A 26,761-nucleotide genomic window follows, 5' to 3' on the forward strand; every position below is an offset into this window, starting at 1 on the left:
TTGAATGTTGTGTTTTTTCAAAGTTATATCACAATCAAATTTCGAATATTTAATCATTAATCAATAGAAGCAATTCTTCTGTGACGAATTTTCAGTTCCAAACCCCTATTTATGTTTGACTTAATTCACAAATTTTCATCAATTATTTTAATTCGATACGTCCAGAATTTCGGAAAAGCAAAATAAATATATTACAGGCTTCTTAAACTCCTCTACACAAAAAAAAATAGTTACAAAATAACAGCTAATCAGATAGATATAAAAATATTTTCTAACCCATGAAACTCAAAATTGACTCAAAATACTCTAAATGATCTATCAACCCTTTTAGACTTTGCACTTAGATTCATAACACCCCGTATATAAATAAAGTCGTCAAGAAATAAGTACCTGTTTGATCTGGAACAACGGGATTTGAAGAGAAGACGTGCGTGCAGTCAGCTCGAGAGGCCAGCGGCAAGTGTCGTCGCACGGTCAAAACTTGCGCAAATAATTTATTGCAAGTACATACAGTGCGGTTCGGCAAAAATTACCTAATCAGGTTACCAAAAAATAAAATACCAGTGCCTATATACAATTACACATTTACCAACGAGATCGTTGCTGATGTTGGCTTGAAGCCTAATGCTTTATATTTCTTGACTTTTAACAATTCGCCAGCGCAACTGGATTCATCAATGAATGCATTTTATACACTGAATTTTATAATAACAGACTCGCAAGTCACATATTCAGAATAGATACATTTGCTCGAAAGTGCAATCTGTTGGAATTGTTATTATATAAAATGAAATCTTACAGTTGTGTCTATTCGGGATGCCTATCTAATATGCCAATCGGGATAGCTATTTTATAATAGTACTTCTTGGTTAAGAGGAGGCATCAAATGACGTATGTTTAGATAAGGCCTTATTCACATTTTCTCTTCTTTTTTTCGTTTTATAATATGACATAATTAGCAGTCACAAGATCTTCTGTATTGTCCATGATACGCGAGCAGATAGCCCGTGAAAATACAAAATCTGCACTATCTTTGGAATACAAAAATACTAAACCCAATATATAATTTCAAAAGAGACTTTGTATCTTTGATTGGGAACTTCGTAAAAAAAACAGGTTCTATAACGATTCGATATATATTTTTTTCGTTTCAAATAAATTACTAATACTGAGCGAAGCTGGGTAAAGCAACTAGTTACTAATTTTCAGCGTCACAAGATCCAGCGTTCCGGTGATTACCAGACCCTCCACATTCTTCCTGGCAATACGGCCAAAGTAGGAAAGAACCCTTTTCATACATGCCGGCTCTTTGAGGATGAAGATGTTCATGCGTCTTGTGGTCCATGGGACGTCTCCAACATCCTTTTCTCCCTTTTTAGGGTTTCGTGTCTTGACTCCATACAATGTAATGGAGAAGTCCAGAGATCACACCAGACGGATTTTCATTCTTCTCATAATAGAGTAGTTCTTGAATATCATTATCAGACTGACCATCGCTGTTTTCGCCATTCCTACTCTTTAGGGGATTTCCGATTGGCATCCTCCTTCCTATGAAATCAAGGCACCTACATATGTAGGTAGATTAAATCGTCAGCTGCCTCATAGTCTTATAAAGCATTGGACTTCATTTATCTCAAATCTGTTAAAGAACGGGAAATATTTATATCGTCTATTTCTGCTTTGAATTCGTCGAGAACTCTTCTCACTTTGTATTCTTCATATATTATATATTTAAAATGATCGCGAAAGAGTATGTATCCTTTTCGGACCTGAAAACTTTCAAATTCTTAATATACACACAAGTGTAAGGTGATCATTCGTACTGATTTTACCAAGACAGCACTGGTCTTGTCGTGAGATAAAACCAATACACTTTTTGTGTATTGGTACGTATAATAATTGCGCACTGTTTTAATCACGGCATGGCAATACTTGAGTGCTCTCACACAGCAGAGAAGGTTCGCCTCGTCCGTAAACTCGGCTTTACCGTACAAATTTACTTCTCAATATTAGAGATAGGCGTGGGACCGTGCTTTTTGCACAAAAGATGGGGAGTGTGAAGGCTATTATCTAGGAAATATGGCAAACTACAAAGATACAGAGCAAAAAAAAAGTTTCACCATAAAAATGAACAATGGTGGGCAGGGCGCGTCAAAGCTTTGTCATAATAAATGGGCATAGCAGGTACTAAAATTCCAAAGGTATTCATTGCAGTTTTTTCTTCAAAAGGGGCGAGAACAATATCAGTTTCTTGACTGGAATTCGTCCTTCATTAGTTAAAAAAAAAGGTTTACGCCCAAAATATAAACTAGGCCCCAAAACAGCTCACTTGGCGAGCACTGGTTTAAAGCCACCCTTCGCCATTTCTAGAAGCACCCATTTTGTTAGCGTCCCTTTATCAAACGCGTGATTAATCTTATACGAGTGAATCTTATAAAATGATTTTCAGTCGATATATTGAAAATATCCAAATATGTATGTGTTAATTATAGATTCTTTAATATTTTTCCAGAATTGTATTATGAGAAAAAAATACATCTTTACAAATTTGAATTTAAATTCTGAAAGTTTTTGCTTAGGTTTTGGACCCGGATCCGTCGGGTTTTGAAAACACGGGTTTTCAGAAACTCTACTCTCATCTCACGTTTCCTTTGACTGTTCTGCAAATACAATAGTGTTTTGATGGCATTATATATTGTGCGTTTTGATTTGTTTGTACGACATTTAGTAAGTAAGATTAAGCGTATACTCTGCAAGAAAACAAACAAAAACCAAGATTTAACCGTCATGAATCGAGTTGCTTAGCAAATAAACTGCAAATCGAAAACCTGTTTCTTGGAACGCGATTTAAATATTGAATAGTGTTTAAAGTATCGTGGGCTATCGGAGCGTAATAGAGGCAATCGTAATTTTATTTTATTCAAATATATATTATATTTTACATTGTAAACCCCTGTAAGTTGAGCCTATGGAAAAAAGACCAATAGGATAAGACTAGAAAAATGAACTACGCCCAAATGTAGTTAGCGTGGCCAACACCGCTATGCGTACATTCAAACAACCTCTGTTTGATCTCAAGGGCAAGAACATTTGACACGTGTACAGGCAATTGAACGCATTTATGCACGTGTGAATTCACCGAACCAGCGTTCCCCGAGCCATTCGTTCAATCGATTCCTGAACGATTGTTCCATAGCCCACACGTCCCAAATCCATCCCCAAAAAAAGTTTCAAAATTGAAATTAAAAATCATTGATCAATATTTTTCACAACACACATTAAGGAGTAATAAGATTGAGGATCACCTGATAAGTGTTAATATACATATTTTCACAAGTTTCAAATATATTTCGGTAGGGGGGCCCCTCTTGGGGCCCCCGGGCTAGAACCATAGCTGTCCCCCCCGATACCCAGGCCATAAAATAGATATACACATTATATTGACAACCTTTGGTGCATTATATAAAGCCACTGTTGTTTCAAAGCAGCTTTGAGCAATATCACCGCTCCTCAACACGTAGACGACACAGCATCGAATTTATGCCGCTTCTCAAATAACAGTTATATAACAGTTCTTTTTCCGTGCTCCCAAAAAAAATTTGTTAAATAGGTGTGAATTTTGGTCAATATATTGTAAATAGAAACTTGTCTTTGTAGAAAATAGTAAATATCATTTTTTTTAAGTTTATGTAAATATAATTTTATAACTAAGTTTTTTTCAAGTCCTTTTGACCTGATTTCCGAGAAATGAACAAAGTCGGGTAGTGTAGATTCAAACGTACTTATCGAGAAATGAACAAAGTCGGGTAGTGTAGATTCAAACGTACTTATCGAGATGCGTCGAAAGTCCCTGTCATGAAGATCCCTATCTATTGGTCAAATATTTCAACCAATGACGAGTAATGATATTTATGAATATTCACCGCTGTCAACATAGAACCGGTTTAACCGGCTGTGAACCTTCTTCTTCTTGTTAATGCCTTGTCCGCATCCGGACGTTGGTGACCACCTCGTCGATTATTTGAATATATCCGCATCGGTCTTCAGCGGCTCGAACAGCTCTTCGGCGCTCATATCGGTCCACATGCGCATGTTTCGAAGCCAAGATAACTTTTTCCTGCCAATCCATTTTTTTCCTTCTATTTTCCCCATGGTTATCAAACGGAGAAATTCGTATTTTGGACCCCGTATCATGTGTCCGAGGTACTCCATCTTTCTCCGCTTGATGACAGAAACAAGTTCCCTGCCTTGACAGCTTCGTTTGATATCTTTTTGGTCCTCGGAATCTTCAGCATACGCCTATAGACCCACATCTCAAAAGCTTCAATGCGGCTGATCATCTTGGTTTTCAGAGTCCACGTCTCACATCCGTGTAGTAATACTGTCCAGACGTAGCTCTTCGCGAATCTCAACCGCGTATGAAGATTGAGATGCTTGTTTGTAAGCGCCGCCTTCATTTTTACAAATGCTGTTCTAGCCATCTCGATGCGGATTCTTAGATCTTCATCTGGGTCCATCTCTTCATTCAGCCAGGTACCCAGGTATTTGAATCTTTTTACTCTTTCTATCACCTCTCCATCCAAGGTTAGATTCCCGGTGTCTGTTTGCATTCTATCTACTATCATAAATTTTGTCTTCTTTAGATTTATGCGCAGACCTCTTCGATTGCTTTCTTGATGTACACGGTCTAGAGATCTTTGCAGGTCTGCTAAATTTTCAGCGACTAGTGCCGTGTCATCAGCATATCTTATATTGGTGATCGTCTCGCCGCCCACCTTGATGCCCTCCGCCTCTTGGAGAGCATCGTGGAAGATGGATTCGGTGTAGGTGTTAAAAAGAGTAGGTGATAGGATGCATCCTTGCCTGACGCCCCGTTCTATAGGAATCTCATCAGTGAATTGATCATCGACACGTACTACTGCAGTCTGATTCCAATAAATATTTCGTAGCAATCTGACATCTCTGTCATCCAGGCCAATATTTTTTAATGTTTCCATCAGGCGAGCGTGTTGGACACGGTCAAAGGCCTTGTCAAAGTCTATAAAGCAGATGTACACAGGTTTACGGACTTCTCTGCATCTTTGGAGTAGTGTTTTTATACAGAAAAGGGCCTCTCGGGTACCCAAGCCTTGTCTGAACCTAAACTGCTCTCTGCTAATCGCCTCTTCACACCGTGAGTAAATTCTGCCCTGTATTATCTTTAGTAGGATCTTCAATGTGTGACTCATTAGGCTAATTATTCTGAAGTCGCTACACGTCCTCGCGTTACTCTTTTTGGGCAACGGGATAAATATGGATTGTAACCAATCGCTAGGTACTTCGCCTGTTAAATATATTTTATTGAAGAGTTTTGTTAGATCTTCTATGTTATCGTCGTCCAATAACTTGGGAAATTCGGCAGGAATCAGATCCGGTCCAGTAGCTTTCCGACTTTTTGCTAGTTTTATAGCATGTTCCACTTCGGATTTCAATATATATGGTCCCGTTTCTGGATCTTCAATATGCCCTCCGGTTTCTCTATTGTCTTTAAAGAGCAATTTTGTGTACTCGGTCCATTCTGATTTCTTCTTATCCATATTTAAAATGATTTTTCCATTTTTATTCCTAAGGAGTATGAAATCTTTTTTTCTGAATGATCCTGTTGTTTCTTTTAGTTTTTTATGTACGTTAAATTCGTCGTGTTTTTCTTGTAATTTTTCAATTTCGTTACATTTATTTTCCATCCATTTTTCTTTGATTTCTTTAATTTTCCTTTGAATTTGGCGGTGAATATTTTTATATTGTGTTGGATTATTATGTTTGTGTTTTATACGTTCTTCCATTAAATGTATAATTTCATCCGTCATCCTAGGTTGTTTTTTATTAATTATTTGATTTGTTTCAAGAAACTTTTTCCCAGATTTGGTCATTGCTGATTTCCCACTTTAAGTTTACATTACTATTTTCTTCGATACATTTTTGTTTAAAATTTTTATTGAGATTTTTTGTAAATTGTTCGTGGATCGTAAGATTGTTAAGCAGCTCTAAATCCAATCTTGGTTTAGGTTTTGATGCTTTAAAAATATTTTTCAGTCTTATCTTCAATTTCCCACAAAGTAGATTATGATCGGATGCCACGTCTGCACCAGGGTAGGTTTTCACCGATTTTATACTATTTTTAAATCTACTGTTTATCAAAATAAAGTCAATTTGGTTTCGCACAATATTTTCAGGACAGTCCATTGGGGATTTCCATGTGTATAATCTTCTTTTAGGTAGCTTAAAGAAAGTATTCAAGATAACATACTGCTCTTCCTGGCAAAACTGAACTAGTCTGTCTCCTCTCTCATTTCTTTCTCCAAGTCCGAAGCGACCAGTTATACCCATTGTTTCTTCGTCTCCAACTTTGGCGTTGAAATCTCCCATTATAATGTTAACATCATGTTTTTTCGTATATGTCATCAATTCTTTGATTTGTTGATAAAATTCTTCAATCTCATTTTCTTCTTTATCGAAAGTGGGGGCATACACTTGTATTATGTTAACATTTATAGGTTTTCCTGCTAATTGTATCATCATGACTCGTTCAGATAACGGAATAAAGTTTCTCACACTTTAAATGATCACCAGGTCTTCCAGAATCACAGCAACACCATTCTTATGAGTGCCGTCAAGCGATCCCGAGTAGTAAGTCGTATATCCATTGCAATGCATCGTTTTTCCTGCTCCAGGCCATCTAGCTTCGCTTATGCCGAGCATCTGTATTTGGTTTTTTTTCATTTCTATTTGCAGATTTTCAATTTTACCTGCTTGATACATGGTCCTAACGTTCCATGTACCAATTTTTCGTATGTTCACCACTTTGAGTCCGGGGATTCTTAGCACCCCTGTCCCATTGAAGGGACGCCGGAGACTCGGGGCCGTGGTTTTAGGTTTTCTCTTCATGGTGGTTATACTAGGGATATGAGAGCACAGTAGTTTTCCCCAAACCTTCTGCTCCGCAGAATTCAAACCGATTGAGTGGCTGCCACGTCGCTTTGAATCTTCCATCTTTTGCCGTTTTAGTATATTGCATATACTTCCGCCGTGGATGGTACTGACAGAGCTGCTGCCCACTGCCAGGGAATTTTTTATGGAGTTTCCTTCTCTATGAAAGGTGTTACGGTACCTTTCAAAACCGGGTTGTGCTTTTGTTAAGCGGCGGCACTTACTCGCCGCTGACCTGAGACCGTCATAGTGTTGTGTGACATTTTATAGAGTGAAACTTACCACGGATTCACTCATCACCACTCTTATCTCAGCGCTCCTTGTCCAGGACCACCATGTCGCCATGGCAGTTGACTACAAGAGTCGTTCCCCTATTTGCAACTTGGGGACCTGAGCGGTTGCATGGAGCTCTGCTCTGAGCTTAGTAATTACTCCGTGCGGACGGACGTGTGTTTCTATTTATGATATATTTACATATATTGACAGTTTATTCACAATCATAATATTTATGAAATAAGTACCAAACAATAACGTTAACGTTGAGTACAAGTATCCAATATATTAAATTATCAACATTAAATAAAATTCACACTCAATATTAAATAATCAATTATGAAATAATTCAACATTGAAATATAAACCATTCATCACTCAATATTAAATATGAAATAATTCAACGTTAAATATTATCAATACTATCATTAATAAATCAATCGACGTTAATAATAAATTATCATCAAAAGAAATGTGATCCAAATTATGTGGGTAAATATGAAAAAATGTAAATATGAAAATATTATAAATTTAAATTCCATTTAAAAAAAATATGAAATCAAGCATAGGTAATGATTCTGAATATGTACTAACTTGCGAGGCGCCAGAAGAGCTAAATACTCATCCCAGCACCTCCTCTTTAGCTCCAATTTAACACAAAATTCTACATACTTATCGGGACAACACACAAACACACGTCCGCACCGAACTCGCTCAACCCGCGATATGAACGCGGCTGTGAACCAGTGAGACTTTAATTCTCGGGAAATTCTAACTTTGTTCATTTCTAGGGAATCAGGTCAAAAGGACTTGAAAAAAACTTTAATTATAAAATTATATTTAAAACTAAAAAAAATATAGATTTACTATTTTCTACAAAGCCAAGTTCCTATTTACAATATATGGACAAAAATTCATACCTATTTGACAAAGTGGTTTTGGGAGCACGGAAAAAGTGCTGGAAGTTATAAAAACACTTTGAGAAGCGGCGTAAATTCGATGTTGTGTCGTCTACGTGTTGAGGAGCGGTGTCGCAATCGCTCAAAGCTGATTTGAAACAACCCTGGCTTTATATGTACATATGCGTATTTGAAACGCAATATTTACCAACAGGTATCGACAGCCTTTATGTCCTTTTTTTTGTATTTATGATATTTTTTTTATTTGCGATACGATTGTAATCTGCAGATCATTTTCACCTTTATGGCATTTGAAAAAAAATTCGTAAAATAGCCATTTTATATTATAAACAAAGTAAATTACGTAAAACAAATAAACATTTTAATAAAGCGTCAGCCGTGATCATAGATTACTACATCCATATTTTTATCGCCATGTGGGGTACATGTACAATGTACAGTACCTGTACATTTCTTTCTTCATCTACATACATATGTGAATCCGCATCTGTCTGAATATCATTATTTTTCAACTCTAGATATGTTCAGTATTAATGAAGCAGAAATAAAGACGAGTATAAAATTGGGATGGAGTGCATTTACAAAGTCCAATGTACTCAAAAAAGCAAGGCACGCTGCATGCTTGGCATTACGAGGAAATACAGGAAACGGAATACGTGTATGATAACGGGAATTATGATAAAGGATATAGTGGATAGAATGAAGAGATTTAAATGGCAACGGGCGAGTCACGTGGCTAGAAGAATGGACTGAATGGAAAAGGTGGACAACAGAAGTACTAGAATGGTACCCAAGATAATGTTAAAGGGTTAAAGTAAGACGGGTAGACGTAATTGGATAATTGTATAGGGTGAGATGCATGAGAGTTGCGCAAAACAGAGACGGGTGGAAGCGCGTTGGAGAGGCCTTAATCCAGCAGTGGATGACGAATGGCTGTAGATGATAATATAGGGGAGGAGCTTGGCATATTGGGATCGTGTATATTTCCGCTTTACGTTTCTGCTTTTCTGTTTTGAACTTCTGAAGCTATTGTCTATTGTTTACTGAAACTAGTGATGAATTGCTGTAGATGGTGATTATGATGATACGCACTGCGGCCCGCAAGCAATTATAAAATAGATAAATTGATCAATCAATCAAAAAGGTTGGAGATCAATCATTTATATACTTTTTATGTATGTAGAAGATTGAAGTATGGTATTCAAATTCACAAAAGTGTTTTTTTGCTTACCGACGCAAACGTTTTTGAAGACTTCTTCAAATTTCAGTTCAGCTTCGTTAATGATGAAGTAAGTGTCCGAGCCAAACAACCCACATGGCCGTGTTTTGGGCTCTTACGGGCGCGCGCTCATTTTACGGGGGCGCGCATCTATCTGTCAAACGAGACGCCCACCATCTGCCGGCCGAGATGGTCTTGGCGTGGCTGGTTTACCTTGCCTGACCAGCCTGACCTCATCTTCATCTTGCCTGACCTCATCCACAGCCCCCGCCATAAAGGGGCACAGGCGCCGAGAAACTCCCCGGCTCGCCATCTACTCCTTAATAAACGAGGATAAAACCGACTTGACGTGTCTAATTCCCCACCCCCCCCTGTTCCAGCTCGTGCTCCAGAGCGAGCTGAACGAGAGACGACGACACACACACACACAGCCGCTGGTCACCCCATACATACACACACATTACAGCTGCTGAAGCTATCGTTCATGGTCCTTCGAGTCGGGATGATCTACAGCGCTGGACTCTGTCGTCGGCACACCAGGTTGGTCGTCAGCCATTTTGTCTCTCCCGTTATTCCTTTGTGTTGGCTGTCCACCATCTTGTAATCCCGCTTCCCTTTGTTTAAGCTCCCGCGTGGGTTTCCTCCCCCTCACGGCGTGGGTTCCCCCCCCCTGTTTTTTAACGGCATGGGTTTCCCCCCCCCTGTTTTTTAACGGCTTGGGTTCCCCCCCCCCTTTTTTAACGGCGTGGGTTTTTTCCCCCTCCCCTTTTTAACGGCGTGGGTTTCCCCCCCCCCCTTTTTTCACGGCGCGGGTTTCCCCCCCTGTGATCTCATTTCACCCCTTACAGTTTCTCGGAGTCATGGCGACTCAATTGCGACGTCGTCGTGGCGCCCTTCGGGGAATGCTGACGAGAAACGCGAATCTGGTCGAGCAATTACCGCTGAGCGTGGCCCGACTCGAATATTTATTTAATTTTTTATTATTTTTATTTTTTTATTTTTTTATTTAATTTACACCAAGAAGGCCTAACAGGTAAACCCCATGCGCCTTCCTGGCCAAAGACAATTATATAAACATATATGTACACCTATCAAATATACACAAATACTTCCACGTATACACAAATACACATTCATACATACATAAATATAAAAATACACATATATACATATACATACATACACACCTACACATATATAAATATTCACATATACATACATATACATATATATATATACATATACACATACACATACAATACATACATCCATATACATACAAACATTATACATGCATATACACATAAACACATAAATCATTACAATTAGTTATTGAGTTCAATTGACTCATATTAAATAATTCTGACATAAAAATTAATTCATTAGGAACAAAATTCAAACTCCTAGGATTAAAATCACCCAAGATCATGACTTTTCTGCCAGCCAAAACATTAAAATTATTTTGCAAATTTGATAAAAATCAATTTATAATTCGGAGGAGATTCATTCGGAGGAAAATACAGTACACATATAAGCTCGAGGAGACGCGCCAGCTGCGTCTCGATTTTCTGGACACGAGTTAGAAGCGTTAGAGCCCACAGAGGCGGAGGATTCCGTGCGAACATGGGACGATTTTGAGGCCGCCTATTCGGCATATATACATATATGCAGTGCTGGACAAACTAGATGCCGCAAAGCGCATCACCTTGTCGGGAGGAACATCCCCCCCAAATGACCTTGTCCCGGTCGATCAAACCGTCCGTCGCACTGTTGACCAACTCGCTACTCCCCCAGTGGACCAACCCATTCGTCTCCCGGCACTGGAACTGCCAACATTCGATGGGAAGCTCGAAGATTGGCCCCAGTTCTCCCAACGCTTCCAAGCCGCAATATACGGCAGTAAGGTGGATTCAGTCCGCTTCCAATATCTTACTGCCAGTCTTACCGGTGAGGCCCGCAACATTATCCGCGGCCTCGACTGTGTGGAAGGGGCCTTCACCACCGCTTGGTCAATTCTCGAGGACCGGTACAACAACAAGAGGTTGTTGGTCCAGAGACACGTCCAGGCATTGCTCGACGCTGAGCCTGTGGGCCGTGACGTCGGTCAAGGGTTGCGGCGGCTGGTGGATGACATCACCATGCATGTCCGCACCCTCGGGTCCATGGGCGTCCCCGTCGACAAATGGGACGACGTCCTCGTGTCTTCCTTGTCGTCCAAGCTGGACCGGTACACTGCCCGGCAATGGGACATGCAATCGGTCAAGTACGAGGACTGGACATTCGAAAAATTTTCGAAGAGTTTCCTCCGGTTTCAGTGCCAGGTGCAGATGAACGGCGAGGCCATCGAGAGGATGCACCAGCCGCGTCAGTGCATCACAGGCAGCTGCCAGGACTCCCGTTCATCACGAGAGGTAGTTTCCTGCCCTAAGTGTCGGGGTGACCACGTGCTCCACTCATGCTCCTCGTTCCGGGACCTGGCCCCACCAGAGCGAATCAGCCTGGTCCGAAGGGCAAACCTCTGCAGGAACTGCCTGCGTCCTGGCCACAATACGACAGCATGCAAGAGCCAAACTCGTTGCTCCCACTGTCCCAACCTACACCACACACTTTTGCACGCCGAGTTTACTCGGACTTCTAAGCACCTCGACGCTGCTCCTGTCCCAAGGGCAGCAAGCTTCGCTAACGAAGCGCCACACGCACCTAGCCTTCATGCCCTGCAATCAACCGTCAGGGCAGCAACAACCCCTCGCACCATTCTGTTATCCACAGTGGTGCTGTCTGCCTGTGGAGGCGATGGGCGTTGGCATAAGTGTCGAACACTGCTCGACAGTGGGTCGGAGCTAAATATAATCTCCAATGACATGCGTCGGCGGTTGAACGTCCAACCGCATGCATTGAACGCAAGACGGTCGGGGTAGGCTGTAGAGAAACGACAATCTCCCAGGGCGTAGTCTTGCACGTTGCTCCTCGGGGGTCGAGGAGTCGTGCCGAAATAAGGGAAATGGACTTTTTAGTGATCCCCAAGATCACGAACAATATTCCGTCCAGAGACATGTCGGAATTGCGGCTGGGGTTGCCCCAACGTATTTACCTGGCTGACCCCAAATTTGATTCCCCGGGGGCAGTCGACATGGTCCTCGGATGCTTGGCGTTCCATCAGTAGATGTAGATTCATCAAAGACGGTAGGAGGAATATTTCCATTCCTCCTTCACTCACCAGCACACGGAGCTCAACTATTCACCTGCTGAGCACTTCGTTCGGCTGGGTTGTTAGTGGTGAACTGAGCGCAGTCCCAAACGCTAACATCTCCTGGGGCTGTCACCTATCCCTAGTCCAATCAATTCGGGCTTTCTGGGAATTGGAGGAACCTTCCCCAAACAATGACACCCTGGATGAGGTTGACCCAACCGAACGGTTGTTCCGCAGCACCACGACCCGGGACGAATCGGGCCGATTCGTGGTAAGATTACCCTTCCTCGGGAATTCGCTCCAGTTGGGGGCCTCACGGGTATCAGCTGAATCCCGGCTCCGATCACTGGAAGCCAGGTTAACTCGCAATCCCGAAATGCAAGGTCAATATCGGGGATTCCTGCAAGAATACATGGAACTGGGGCACATGTCTGAGTACGGAGCTGAGACCGGTCCCCATTTTTACCTTCCGCACCATGCGGTGCTCAAGGCGGCCAGCCTTACTACCAAATTGCGAGTCGTGTTCGACGGCTCTGCGAAAACGTCGTCTGGATCGTCATTGAACGATTTGCTCCGAGTGGGACCAAGGCTCCAAGACGACATCTTTAACATTTTGTTGCGTTTCCGCCAACATCGGTTTGTGATGACCGCGGACATTGCAAAAATGTACCGTCAAATCTTGGTACATCCCGAGGACAGACGATTCCAGAGGATTCTTTGGAGAGCCAACGGTGCAGTCAAGCCCTTCGAACTCAACACTGTGACCTATGGCACGGCTTGCGCATCCTTCCTGGCCACTAAGTGCCTAAGGCAGCTTGCTACTGACCACGGCGCTAAATTCCAAAGAGCTTTTTACGTCGATGACCTCCTGTCCGGAGCCGACAACGCAGAGGATTTGATGACACTTGCACGTCAGATCACCTGGATACTCTCTCAGGGTGGTTTCCCCCTTCGAAAATGGTCTTTCAACACGGCCAAACCCCTGAGCGAGTACCCTTCTCTTGAATCCAATGGGGATGATTGTCACATCATCACTAAGGAAGAATCCCCTACTCTAGGACTTAACTGGCATACTAGAGCCGACTCCTTTTCAATTTCGGTGAGGATCAATGCCACCCCTGCCACCACTAAACGAGGCGTATTATCGCAAATAGCTCGGGTATTTGATCCACTGGGTCTGCTAGGCCCCACCGTGGTAATTGCAAAACTGCTCATGCAAGAGCTCTTTCGTTCTGGGCTTGATTGGGACGCAACCCTTCCCGCGGAGTTATCTAAGAGGTGGAGTACATTGGCCCAGAGCCTTCCCGAATTTAGGACTATTCACGTTCCCAGACACGTTCTACTACCGGAGTCCGTTAATGTCACCCTGCTGGCCATTTGTGACGCCTCCCAGATCGCATATGGAGCATGCGTGTACGCATTGTGCTTGGATAAGGCCGGCAACGGCAGCTGCCGATTGTTGTGCGCCAAATCACGAGTGGCGCCTTTGAAGGCCGTAACGATTCTGTTCACCTTAATGAACCGAGTACGATCGACCATAAACATCGATTGCGAGGGTGTGTTACTGTGGACTGACTCTACGGTCGTCCTCGCCTGGTTGAAGGGAGAATCCTCACGATGGGTTCCCTTTGTAGCCCATCGGGTAGCAAAAATACAATCCATCTCATACAAGCACTCGTGGGCTCATGTCCGTTCTCAAGACAATCCTGCTGATATTTTGTCCCGAGGTATGCTTCCCCAGGAATTGCAAAATAACCACTTATGGTGGAACGGCCCCGATTGGATTTTGTCTCCCCGAAGCCGTTGGCCAAGAAGCCAGGGCGCTCCGGTGGACGAGGTCCAATTGGAAGTTAGGAGAACCCCCCTCGTTCTGACCATAAGGAGCTCCGATTGGACCCTAATCACCAGCCAATCGTCGTGGAAAAAATTGGTCCGCATAACGGCTTACTGTTTGCGATACATTTCTGCCTTAACCCTTTGACTGCTACAACAACGATAAATCGTTGTTTTGAAATCGGCGAAGATTGCTACGACGATCGTTGTTGACGTCATTAATTGTCGTATTTCAATACTTTCTTTGAGCCACCAGCGCATCAGTGGCACGAAACATTTTTTTTATATACGTATTTATATTTATTTTTCAATCAAGCTTTATAAATGTTTATCAATTTTTTAAATAAAAGCTCTTCAATTTCGGGTTCATCATCAAAGTAAATTTCGGGTTCGTTGTCAATGTCATATAAGGAGTTATTACTTGGGAATTGATTATTGTCGATAAATTCATTTTCAGAATCAGTAAAGCTGCTAATTTGTCGAGTTCCTCGGCGAGGAGCTATTATTTCGCTTTCATCACTTTCACTGTCCGATATCATTTTGCAGAGTTAAAATAAATGGCAAAAAACAATAGAAATCCGCTTTCAATTATATAGGTAACGAGACGTCACGAATTCATGCAATCAATCAAATGCAACTGAAATGCATACAAAATGTTTATGATACATGTTGAAAAATTATTTGATTATTAGAAACTTCGCATCCTTGTGTGTCTCGCTCACACGTACACAATTAAAACCAAGAAAGAAAGAGAGAAAGACCGCTACCTGTTTCGAATATATCGCATGTTGTAAGGATACATCGATATCTAAAAATAGATTATTGAAAAGAATAAAGCGTCGGAAAACAATCGTCAAAACTTATTTAGTGTATATATGTAGGTATCTCTTTCGCACGCACGCATGTAAAAGCAAGACAGAAAGAGAGAGCACGAGTCCACGACTGCTTCTTTAAAATGTATATAAAGTATTATAAAAATTACGACTGTTCGGCGAAGTAAGTATGTAAAAAAAAATATAATATTTATTTTTTTTCAAAATAATTACAAATGTTAGCATTTTTCGCTTGGACATTGAAAAACCTCGTAGCAACCAAAGGGTTAAGAAACAAAGGGACCATAAATGGAACTCTGACCACTGCCGAATGCGCAACGGCAGCAACTCGCCTCTTAAGGAACGTTCAGTGAAACAGCTATAAAAGGGAGTGTTCGTTGCTGGAGTCCAGACGGCCTGTCCCGATTAATCCCATTGGAGTCCTGAAGCCGTTCCTCGATCAGGACGGACTGATTCGGGTGGGTGGACGTCTGAGCCATGCTAGGTTGCGGTTCGAAAAGACGCACCCGGTGCTAGTGCCGTCGAAATCGCACTTGGCCGAATTGCTAATACGGGCAGTTGTTGCACGCTGCCCACGAGCAGTTGTTGCACGCTGGGCCCCAAGCCCCACGTCCCCCTTTCCCACTAATGGGCGATTTGCCCACAGTTCGAGTCACTCCTGCCCATCCATTCTACAGTTGCGGTGTCGACTACGCCGGGCCTATAACCATTGAGGAGAGGGCTCATAAGAATCGTACCCTCCTCAAGGCGTACATTTGCGTCTTTGTCTGCCTTGCCACCAAGGCGGTTCATCTGGAGGTGGTGCAAAGTCTCACCTCCAACGCCTTCATCGACGCCTTGAAACGTTTTGTTTCCCGGAGGGGATTGGTTGCCGAGGTTTGGTCAGACAACGGGACAAACTTCGTTGGTGGGGAAAGAGCCTTACGGCAACTAGTTTCCTCTAAACAGTTCAAAAACGCCGCCATGAACTTTTCGACAGCGCACCACATTAAGTGGCGTTTTATTCCACCCCGCTCACCGCACTTCGGCGGCCTTTGGGAAGCGGCTGTAAAGACAATGAAGCGCCATTTAACTCGCATTGCCGGCAACGTATCACTCACCTACGAGGCTCTTAACACCTTGGTCATTCAGATTGAAGCGGTTATGAACTCGCGCCCCCTAACACCCATGTCGTCCGATCCTGGTGACCTAATTCCCCTGACTCCTGGACATTTTTTCGTTGGCCATTACTGGCGTTGCCTCAGGAGAATTTAGCCGACATATCGGCAAATAGGCTGTCTCGTTACAGACAACTACAACAGATGCTGCAGCACTTCTGGAGGCGATGGTCACGGGAGTACATCACACTCCTTCAACAACGTCACCGCCGAGGTGCCAAGGAGGCGCCAAACTTGCAGCCGGGAGACCTAGTGGTGGTAGCGGTGGTAGTGGTGGTAGCTGGCCCATGGGACGAGTCACGCAGGTGCATCCAGGACATGACGGCGCAGTGCGGGTCGTCACCCTGCGCACTCAAAAGGGTGTCATAAAAAGGGCATCTCGGCGGGTCGCCCGTCTGCCCATTGATCAACAAATTCAACCCGCCGACTAGGAGCGGGAGCATATGCTGTTCTCCCTCCCCCCAAATAGTTTTGTGTTTGTGATAGTGAATTCATACCACCCCGGCTAGTTAGCGCGGTATTAGTGATTCAGTGTATGTCCTATGAATTTTGTCCTAGTTTAAGCCAATCTCTGCTATGCACTCAATGTTTAATATTGTATTCTTATTTTACGGCTGAAGGCTATTTCTTTTCTATTAGCTCTATGATGGCCTGCCGTGTAAGCGGTGCCCTACTTTATTTTACCACTAAAATGACAAAAATGTTAATGTTTGTTACCACTGCTCGGAGCTCAACGTGGATGTTACCATTTATTATTTTATTATTTATACCAGTTATGTCATTTTACGAGGCGCGCTCATCTGTCAAACGAGACGCCCGCCATCCGCCGGCCGAGACGGTCTTGGCGTGGCTGGTCTACCTTGCCTGACCAGCCAGCGTACTCATCCACAGCCCCCGCCATAAAGAAACTCCCCGGCTCGCCATCTACTCTTTAATAAACAAGGATAAAACCGACTTGACGTGTCTAATTCCCCACCCCGCCCTGTTCCAGCACGTGCTCCAGAGCGAGCTGAACGAGAGACGACGACACACACACACAGCCGCTGGTCACCCCATACATACACACAAATTACAGCTGCTGAAGCTATCGTTCAGTAAGTATTGTAATTATGTACTTTTATAAATATTATAAACTGTCAATATATGTAAATATGTCATAAATGGAAACACATGTTCGTCCGCACGGAGTAATTACTAAGCTCAGAGCAGAGCTCCATGTTGCATGTTGCTCAGGTCCCCAAGTTGCAGATAGGGGAACGACTCTTGTAGTCAACTGCCATGGCGACATGGTGGTCCTGGACAAGGAGCGCTTAGATAAGAGTGGTGATGAGTGAATCCGTGGTAAGTTTCACTCTATATGTAAAATGTCACACAACACTATGACGGTCTCAGGTCAGCGGCGAGTAAGTGCCGCCGCTTAACAAAAGCACAACCCGGTTTTCAAAGGTACCGTATCATCTTTGACAGAGAAGGAAACTCTATAATAAATCCCTGGTAGTCAAAACATTTACTGCGCTGTAGAAGGAAGTGGGAATCCACTGCAGTATTCTCCTAAGTTAACTATGATGTACAAAAATAAAAGTGTGAAGAAGTCTGACTCTCCGGCTGACACCCGGTGTCTTCGAGGTTCCAGGTCTCACGGTGTGAAATTGGCTACTGGCCACATGCATGTGACTCACCAGGACTACTGAATCCTGGGAAAACACTAGTTGTTGAGAAAGAGGTGTACAGTCATGGGCTAGATATACTCGGAATCTCGGAAACGCACTGGAAGAACAACGGCCATTATAAAACTTCAAATGGAAATACGATATATTTTTCTGGTAACCAAGATTCGTCACATAGCGGTGTCGCGGTGATCTTAGCATCTAAATTAACCAGTGCACCAATTGGCTACAACCTCATAAGCGACAGACTTATACACTTAAAACTCAACACGCATCCATATAAACTCAACATCCTTCAAATATATGTATGCTCCTACTGCAGATGCCGAAGATAATAAAATAAATGCGTTCTATGTTTCACTACTCGATACATTGTCAAACATCTCAAACAAAGAAATGACCATCATTCTTGGTGATTTTAATGCCAAAGTCTGTAATAATAGCAACATTGATAACATATTAGGTAAATATGGATTGGGTATTCATAATAAGAGAGGAGATAAACTTATAAGTTTCTGCATTGAAAATAAAATGTCCATTATGAATACTTGATTTCAACATCATCCTAGGTGATTATACACTTGGATATCTCCTGGGGATCGTCACCGCAACCAAATCGATTATGTATTAATAAATTCTAGATGAAAATCATCGATACATAACGTCAAAACACATCCAGGTGCAGATTGCGGATCTGACCATAACTTACTTGTTGCTAAATTTCGACTGAAATTGATAATTATTAAAAGACATCAAAATAAAGCAATTAAACTCACCAATGATGATGTAATTAATTTTGGCAATGTAATCAGAGAAAAAGATGTAGAATTCCAAATAAATCCTAATCTATATGTAGAAGAGTCTTGGAAAATTTTTAAAGATCTCATAATTCGGTATGCCAGAAAACATCAAACACCGCAAAATGAACATCGAAGAGCTTGGTGAAACTGCGATAAAGGCGCTATGTAATATGTGCAACAAGATCTGGGTAAACGGAGTATGGCCGAAAGATTGGGTCAATTCAATATTCATTCCATTACACAAGAAAGGATCTACAAAAAAATGCGAGAATTACAGGACCTTAGCCTTAATATCGCATTCTAGTAAAGTATTGCTGTATATAATCAAAGCTCGTTTGAGCAGTTACCTTGGATGGCAAATACCGAACGAACAAGCAGGGTTTGTAAAAGGCAAAGGGACGAGGGAACAAATACTCAATATACATACGTCAGCTTATTGAAAAATGTCGCGAGTTTCAAACTCCAGCCGTTCTTTGTTTTATAGACTATAAAAAGCTTTTGATTTTGTGAACTGGGACTATCTGTGGAAAGTTCTACTGGACATGGGAGTCCCCATGCATCTTGTAAAAATAATATATAACTTGTATAATGATAACAATGAAGTAGTTCGAATCAATTCGCTAAACTCGACAAATTTTCGAGTACAACGTGGAGTAAGGCAAGGGTGTATATTATCTCCAGACCTATTTAATATATATGAAGAGTATATAATGCGTAGAGCACTGGATGGTTGGAAGGGTAGAGTGTCCATTGGTGGAAAAAAAACTATCCAATCTTCGGTATGCGGATGACACAACGCTCATAGCTAATAATCATGAAGAAATGGTCGAACTGATCCGTCGTGTTGAGACAGAGAGTAATGTGCTTGGCCTACAGATAAACCGCCCCAAAACAAAAATTGTGATAATTGACCGTCACCAACAGCTGCAAAACAACAACTTAGCTTTAAACGGTATAGAGGTGGTCGATAATTTTGTCTATCTGGGATCACTCATATCTAACAACGGCGGTAGCGAATTGGAAATACGGTGCCGGATTACATTAGCAAAATCGGCAATGTCACAACTAACGAAGATTTGGAAGAATAGAGCCATTATAACTGCTGTCAAAATCCGTCTCGTGAAGAGTCTCGTTTTTTCTGTCTGCCTTTATGGTGTCGAAGCGTGAAGATCTGCGGCAATGACGCGCTCTATCGGGTGAAGACATGGCTAAATCGCGCTGGACTGGAACTAGCAGTCCAGAAGACGGAGGCAGTGTTCTTCACCAGACGAAGAGGTTTCGGCCCGCCGAAATTGGAGCTGGAGGGTTTTGAGGTACCGTTCCGTGACTCGGTGCGATACCTCGGAATCCAGCTCGACCGGAAGCTCAAGCCGACCAGCTCCCTCAGCGACAGAGGGAGCTGGTCGGCTTGGGAGGCCTTTGCTGCCTCTGTGATCGGGCTGAAGTTACAGTCCGAAAAGGAAAGGAGACGCCAGCGGTTGTAGGACTCGATAAGAGCACCGCGACCTGAGGTGGGTCTCTGCTGTCTCCTGTGTGAGCGTGTTGCGCAAAGCCAGCTGCTGCCTGGTAATGCTTAAGTGCGGTTCCGGCAGCAGCTGAAAGTGAGAGGGGTTTTTAGTGAGTAAGAATCTCACCCTCCCCCTGGAATTTGGGCCGGGGGGGGGGGCCTATGCAAGGTTTTCCCCTCTCACGGAAAAAAAAGTAGTCCGTACTATGTTGTACCGTTTTATGACTTATGTAACCACTGTTAGTGTCACTCTCATTTTGAAATGATATCTGTTCATGCGCTTAAAACCTGGATCACTTAAATCATGATTGAGTCACTCCTCGATGTTTTCCTTATCCACGTTTTCAAAACATTTCAATTTTCAAGTTATCTGTTTCCATGTCAGGAAGAATATTTCTCAATGATCTTACAAGTGTTTCTGGCTTTACTTTTGACCAATATTGTGTTATTTCGCGTATAGCATCCAATATCCCACTATTGATTGGACAAAATACGACTCAAATCTGCATCTATTTCCTTCCAATTGTATTAATTTTTCTTCCCTTTCCTTAACTCAATTCTTATCTTATAATAAACTTTATCAATACAATTATTTATCAAATACTAATAATCGTATTCTTGACTTAGCTATTAGTAGTTTCCCCTTATATATTTCTCGTGCTGACTCTACGCTAATCCATGAAGATTCTCATCATTTATCCTTTTGCATCTCAATAATTTACAACAAATCTTCACCCTTGAATTATAATTATTATAAAACTTTCCTCTTTAGAAAAGCTGACTATGCTACAATTATTCCAATTTTAAGCGATATCAATTGGAATTCACTTTTGTCCAATTTAAATATTGATTTAGCTTGTAAAAAAATTTACGATACCTTACAAAATATTATTGAATGCCACGTCCCTTTTACTCTCAAATCTAAACGTACCAAATATCCCCCTTGGTTTACATCGTCTCTTATTAAAATAATAAAAGAAAAAAACAAATTCCATAAAAAATTTAAAATTTATTCAAATCCCTTAGATTATCAAAGTTTTTCACTATTAAGAGCTCGAATTAAAAAATATTCGTTAATCTGCTTTAGAAATTATATTTCTCTTATTCAAAATAATATTAAAACTAATCCCAAATCATTTTGGTCATATAAAAATTCAAAAAAAAATACCTCCTCTTCATATCCTTCCGTAATGTATTATGGAAATAGGTCGGCTTCACATGGTTCTGAAATCTGTACCATTTTTGCTGACTATTTTGACTCCACTTTCAATAGTGATTCTACCATTAACCTTTCTATCTCTAATACAGATACTTCTTCATGTAACTTATCTACTTTTCATTTTGACATATCTACTGTACTCAGTCACATCAACTCTCTCAACGTTAATCTTGGTGCGGGTTGTGATGGTTTGCCTTCTTTTTTCCTTGTTAAATGTGCTGTCCCATTTTCTCTTCCCATAACAATCCTTTTCAATCTTTCTATGTCTAACGGTAAATTTCCTGACTATTGGAAATTATCTTACATCACCCCTATTTTTAAAAAAGGTGATAAGAATCTTATTGAGAATTACCGTCCTATATCTAAACTATCTGTCATTAGTAAAATCTTTGAAAAAATTATCTATAATTTCCTTTTCTCCAATTTCAAAAACTACATTATACCTGAACAACATGGTTTTTTTAAGGGGAGATCGGTAGAGACTAACCTGCTTAATTTCACTAGTACTCTCACATCTTATATGGACAAACGAATCCAAATAGACGTCGTTTATACGGATTTCTCTAAAGCTTTTGATAAAATCAATCACAACCTATTACTCAATAAACTTTGATCCCTTGGAATCCGAGGAAATTTATTTCGTTGGATCTCTTCGTATATACTAAATCGTCACCAAATCATAATTCTCAATGGTTTTAGATCATCACTTAGACATATTCCTTCCGGTGTCCCACAAGGGTCGCATTTAGGTCCCTTATTATTTTTACTCTATATTAATGATATCTCATACATCTTCAAACATTCCTTTATACTTCTTTACGCTGATGATTTAAAAATTTACAAACCAATATACACCATAGACGATTGTCATAAGATACAAGAAGATCTAGATAGATTCTCTATATATTGTTTAAATAATGATCTTTTTATTAATCTAGAAAAATGCTCTATTTTAAATTTCACTAGAAATAAGTCAATTATTACTAATCAATATCAATTAAATCATTCAATCCTTAACACGTCATCTTCTATTAAGGATCTTGGTGTAATACTCAATAATAAACTAGATTTCTCTGAACATATTTCTTTTATTACCAACAAAGCATTTAAATCTCTTGGATTCCTACTCCGCTCAACAAAACCCTTTAATGATCCTTATGTACTAAAATTACTTTATTTTTCCTTTGTAAGGTCTCACCTTGAATTTGCCTCAATTATCTGGTCACCTTTTTATTTATCCCATATTAATTGTATTAAGAAAGTTCAACTTAAATTTATTAAATCCTTACGCTACCTTTTTCCTACCTATACCCATTCTACTGTTTCCGACATTTTAAAAATCCTTTCTTTTAACAATATTTCTGTCAGGCGACGACATACTGATGCTATATCCTTCTTTAAGCTCATAAATGGTTTCCTTGATTGTTCTGATTTACTGAATAAGGTTAATTTCAGAATCCCAGTTTGGTACTCTAGACGCGTTGCACTCTTTTCACTTGATCCTTTCAATACTAATTCCCAAAAATATTTTTATCTGCAGCGCGTTTATCGTATGTTTAACGGAGAGCTGAATGAGGTTGATCTATTTGGTATTTCCCTACATCAATTCAGGTCTAACATCAAGAGAATCTTGACCGATTGATTCATTTCTTCGCCTATTCTATTTTTCCAATATTTCCAATATTTTTATACTTTAGTTTAGTTATGTAATGTGCTATTTAATCATATTATAGCTTTCATTCTTTTCCTTTTCATTTGTTTATTTTGTATTTACCTTTTTCATTTGTTTTATATTTGTAAATTTCAATTTCTTCTTATATTCTATTTTATAACCTTTTCCAAATATTTTAATACTATAGTTTAATTATGCAATGTTCTACATATTTTGTCATGCCTTTATTCTTTACTTTTTAATTTGTTTTCCTCATATTTATCTTTTTCATTTTTGTAAAAATCTATTATTGGACTCGGATGTTACATATATTATTTATTTACTATTTGTTTTTTTATACATATCTATGTACATCCTGTCTGTTGATTTTTCAATTAATAAAATAAATAAAATAAAATATCGTCGTTTTTTTCCAGAAATTGATCAGGTTGCCATCTTTCTCAACAAGAGTTTTCAGAAGACTTTGACGATAAAGACGTTTCATAGATGATATAACACCTGGGTCCATGAGCTGAATCAAAGATGTCACATTAGGGAGCGAAAATTTTGTAACCATAAGTCCATCATTTCTGTTTGAACCAATCAAAATCATCAAAAATCTCCCTGTCCATCCATGCCCCTTTCTGACTACAATAATTCATGGGGGGATTTTTCATTTCAGTCCCATAAAAGATCGAGGTTTCTTTGCTTTCCCTTCTATGGACGAATTGTGTCCAAGAGCGGACTTTTCTCTCATTGAAGCCAGGGTTTCTGTCGGCAAGCGCTTCCAGTTCAGGCCGGTTTCATCTGCATTATAGATTTGATAGGGTTGCAAATTTTCTCGAAAATTCATCAGCAATTGAAAATAATTAAACATACGTATGTTAAGAAAAAATCTCTGAATACACGCACTTGTTATGTACTTCTTCGCTGATCAAAAGCGACTGAAAGCATTAACGTAAGAGTAAAAGACATTTAAAAAGGGAACGAAAAACATTTCTGTTGACATAATTTGTCTCAAATAGCAAGAGTGATTACGGTCGCAATCAATCGGTGCGTCTCATAATCATATTAGAAAAAAAATTAATTAATTTAAAAAAAAAAATTAATATTTATCAAGCACGGAAAATCCGTAAACCGGATAATTGGCGCCCAGATAATCGAGAGTATACTGTAGTTAAATATTATAGAATGCTGAAAAAAACCGTGAACAAATTTCAAAAGTTTAATTTTTGCAACGACATATCGACTCTTTTTACGTTCTTTCGGGCTGCATTATTTTAAAACAACAAAGACGGTAAGAAAAATCCAAGAACCCGTCTGAACACGTTCGGCAAACAATACATGTTACTTTGTTGTGTGGTATACCTATGAATGTATTATATGTATTTATCAGTAAGCGGGTCAAACATGCAATTTTAATTCTAAATTTAAAAAAAATATATATATCCATCTTATTATTTGATTATGTACATATATGTATGTATTTCGAAAAACTGAAATTAAGGTACCTAACTTGTTTCCGATAAGAGCATCTTTAATTAATTATATATGCATGTAAATCAAATAATTCTAATTAGATATTAACTTCAACATTTTCAACGGCTATGTAGGTACATCGAATGGATTATGAATCATATATATAACGACGGTAATCTGTGTGTGTGTGGGTGTGTGTGTGGGTGTGTGTGTGTGTCCTAACTCTCGCCGAACATAATGAACGAATCGATAAAAATCGATTAATTTATTTTTCGACGAGACGACTTTGTCGCGACTCGAACCGATCACCCCAAATAGCCTGAATATGGGTCTAATGAGATAATGGTCTCGGACATCGTGCCAAATCCAATTTTTCATTTCGCCTTTTTTTTTTAAACATTAATTGAAATATTCCTTCTCGCCATATAAAAATACGTAATTTTAATAATTTCATTTAGCGAGGTTTTGAACCATTTTTTTTTCTTTTCATATAAAACAATTAAATATATATATTTAATTGAAATTATTGAAATTGAAATTAATTTATATTTAGCGATATTTGAAAAAATAAAATCAATTCCAGGACGCCGAATCGAACCTACCCCCATCGCGCCCAGATCAATATACACTGCCCAGTACACCATGATACGGATATAAAGGCTGCTCTAAATAACGTTAATATTCAATAATCGTACAGAACGTATGGACAACCAATCAAAACGGAGTCATATCTTCGGTAGTTGTCGGGAGAAGTCGGGTGTCATGGATCGAGTGAATCGATTTCGATTTGCAGTATCGCTCGGGGCGATAGCTAATAATAATAGAAAAAAATAGGAAGTCTTTAAATAAATAATTGAAAACTCTCCATGGGAGTCTGCGTATTTTTAAGAATCGAAAATTATTACAAATAAAGAATTGAAAACTATCTATGAGAGTCTACGAAAATAACGGTTCCGGTTCCGGATTTTTTTTTTTAGTTTTATAAGAGTATATAATAATTTTATACCCATGCGATGATGTTTCATCGGGCTATTCACTAGTTGTTTAATATTCGTATTAAATTCCAATTACTCTTTCTCAAATAGATACTTTAGGAATGAGCATTAAGAATATAAAATCTAATACTAATACTACTTCTATGTCTGCCACTGACGTTGTTTCATCATTAGAGCTGCGCCCAAGTGTTTCATTTGCTGATGTTTGTACGGGAGCTGCTAGATGTTTGAAGCCTGATATTAAAACTACGTCTGCAAGTATTAGTGAATCTTCTATGGAAACGGTCGCAGTGACGTCGATGTTTGCCTCTTCTCCTACATCTGCCTCCTCAAATGGTCCTGATAGTCGTGATTCTGTTGTGACTGTGTTGGCTTCTTCTTCTGCTTCCTCTTCCGTTTCGTCTCCATTGGCTCAACCTCCGTTGGCTCAATCAAAACTGCCATTTCTAATCTCAAAGAAAGTCACGCGCCAAACTGGGAGACCGAAAATTGGTAATTTATTACCAAAATGTACGAGGTCTCAGGACAAAGCTGACTGCGTTTAATTCAGCCGTTTCTACTATTTGTGATGATATGATAGCACTAACGGAAACATGGTTGACTTCATCATTTTTTGATGCTGAACTTTTTGATTCTTCCTGGAGGCTGCATCGTCGCGATAGAGTAGATCGACGTGGTGGTGGTGTATTATTTGCTTGTCGTGATTGGTTTCGGTCAGTCCGGATGACAAATTTTGAAACTCTATCTGGTGAGGACTTATGGAATTCATAACTTGAAAATCATAATCGAGAAAGAATATTACGAAATACAAAAACCTTGTAAACATAGAATGAATTCAAGACGATAAACGATATATAATAATAATAATTATTATTTTTAGTTGTTTGTGTATATATATGTTTTGTTTTTGTTATGTCTAATTTATTATTTTGTTTCTTGTCTTTTCTGTTATATTTTTGACCATTGTGGCGCATTAGGAATTCCTGTAATGCTACAACGGTCCAAACTTAAATAAATAAATATATAATAAGCAATACATATATATTATTATA

General features: G+C 40.0%; 2 protein-coding genes across 2 annotated transcripts; both read left to right on the top strand.

The window, feature by feature from the left end:
* Positions 1–10,238: 10,238 nt before the first annotated feature.
* On the top strand, positions 10,239–14,549 carry LOC143922413 (uncharacterized). Its single transcript, XM_077445639.1, has 4 exons — positions 10,239–10,325; positions 10,971–12,286; positions 12,393–12,461; positions 12,542–14,549. The coding sequence occupies exons 1-4, from the start codon at positions 10,239–10,241 to the stop codon at positions 14,547–14,549; spliced, it is 3,480 nt and encodes a 1,159-aa protein (XP_077301765.1).
* A 1,312-nt stretch (positions 14,550–15,861) lies between these two features.
* LOC143922414 (uncharacterized) lies at positions 15,862–16,822 on the top strand. Its single transcript, XM_077445640.1, has 2 exons — positions 15,862–16,452; positions 16,508–16,822. The coding sequence occupies exons 1-2, from the start codon at positions 15,862–15,864 to the stop codon at positions 16,820–16,822; spliced, it is 906 nt and encodes a 301-aa protein (XP_077301766.1).
* Positions 16,823–26,761: the final 9,939 nt, after the last annotated feature.

Source organism: Arctopsyche grandis, chromosome 2 (genome assembly GCF_051622035.1).
Source record: "Arctopsyche grandis isolate Sample6627 chromosome 2, ASM5162203v2, whole genome shotgun sequence".
NCBI classification, from domain to species: Eukaryota; Metazoa; Arthropoda; class Insecta; order Trichoptera; family Hydropsychidae; genus Arctopsyche; species Arctopsyche grandis.

What these genes read in the sequence shown, in the direction of transcription:
- LOC143922413 (XM_077445639.1), top strand. Translation starts at nt 10,239, where the DNA reads ATGGCGACTCAATTGCGACGTCGTCGTGGCGCCCTTCGGGGAATGCTG. An exon ending in TCGAGCAATTACCGCTGAGC is followed by an intron (nt 10,326 to 10,970) that starts GTGGCCCGACTC and finishes TAGAAGCGTTAG; the next exon opens with AGCCCACAGAGGCGGAGGAT. An exon ending in GCGGCTGGGGTTGCCCCAAC is followed by an intron (nt 12,462 to 12,541) that starts GTATTTACCTGG and finishes TTCCATCAGTAG; the next exon opens with ATGTAGATTCATCAAAGACG.
- LOC143922414 (XM_077445640.1), top strand. Translation starts at nt 15,862, where the DNA reads ATGGGCGATTTGCCCACAGTTCGAGTCACTCCTGCCCATCCATTCTAC. An exon ending in TGACTCCTGGACATTTTTTC is followed by an intron (nt 16,453 to 16,507) that starts GTTGGCCATTAC and finishes ATCGGCAAATAG; the next exon opens with GCTGTCTCGTTACAGACAAC.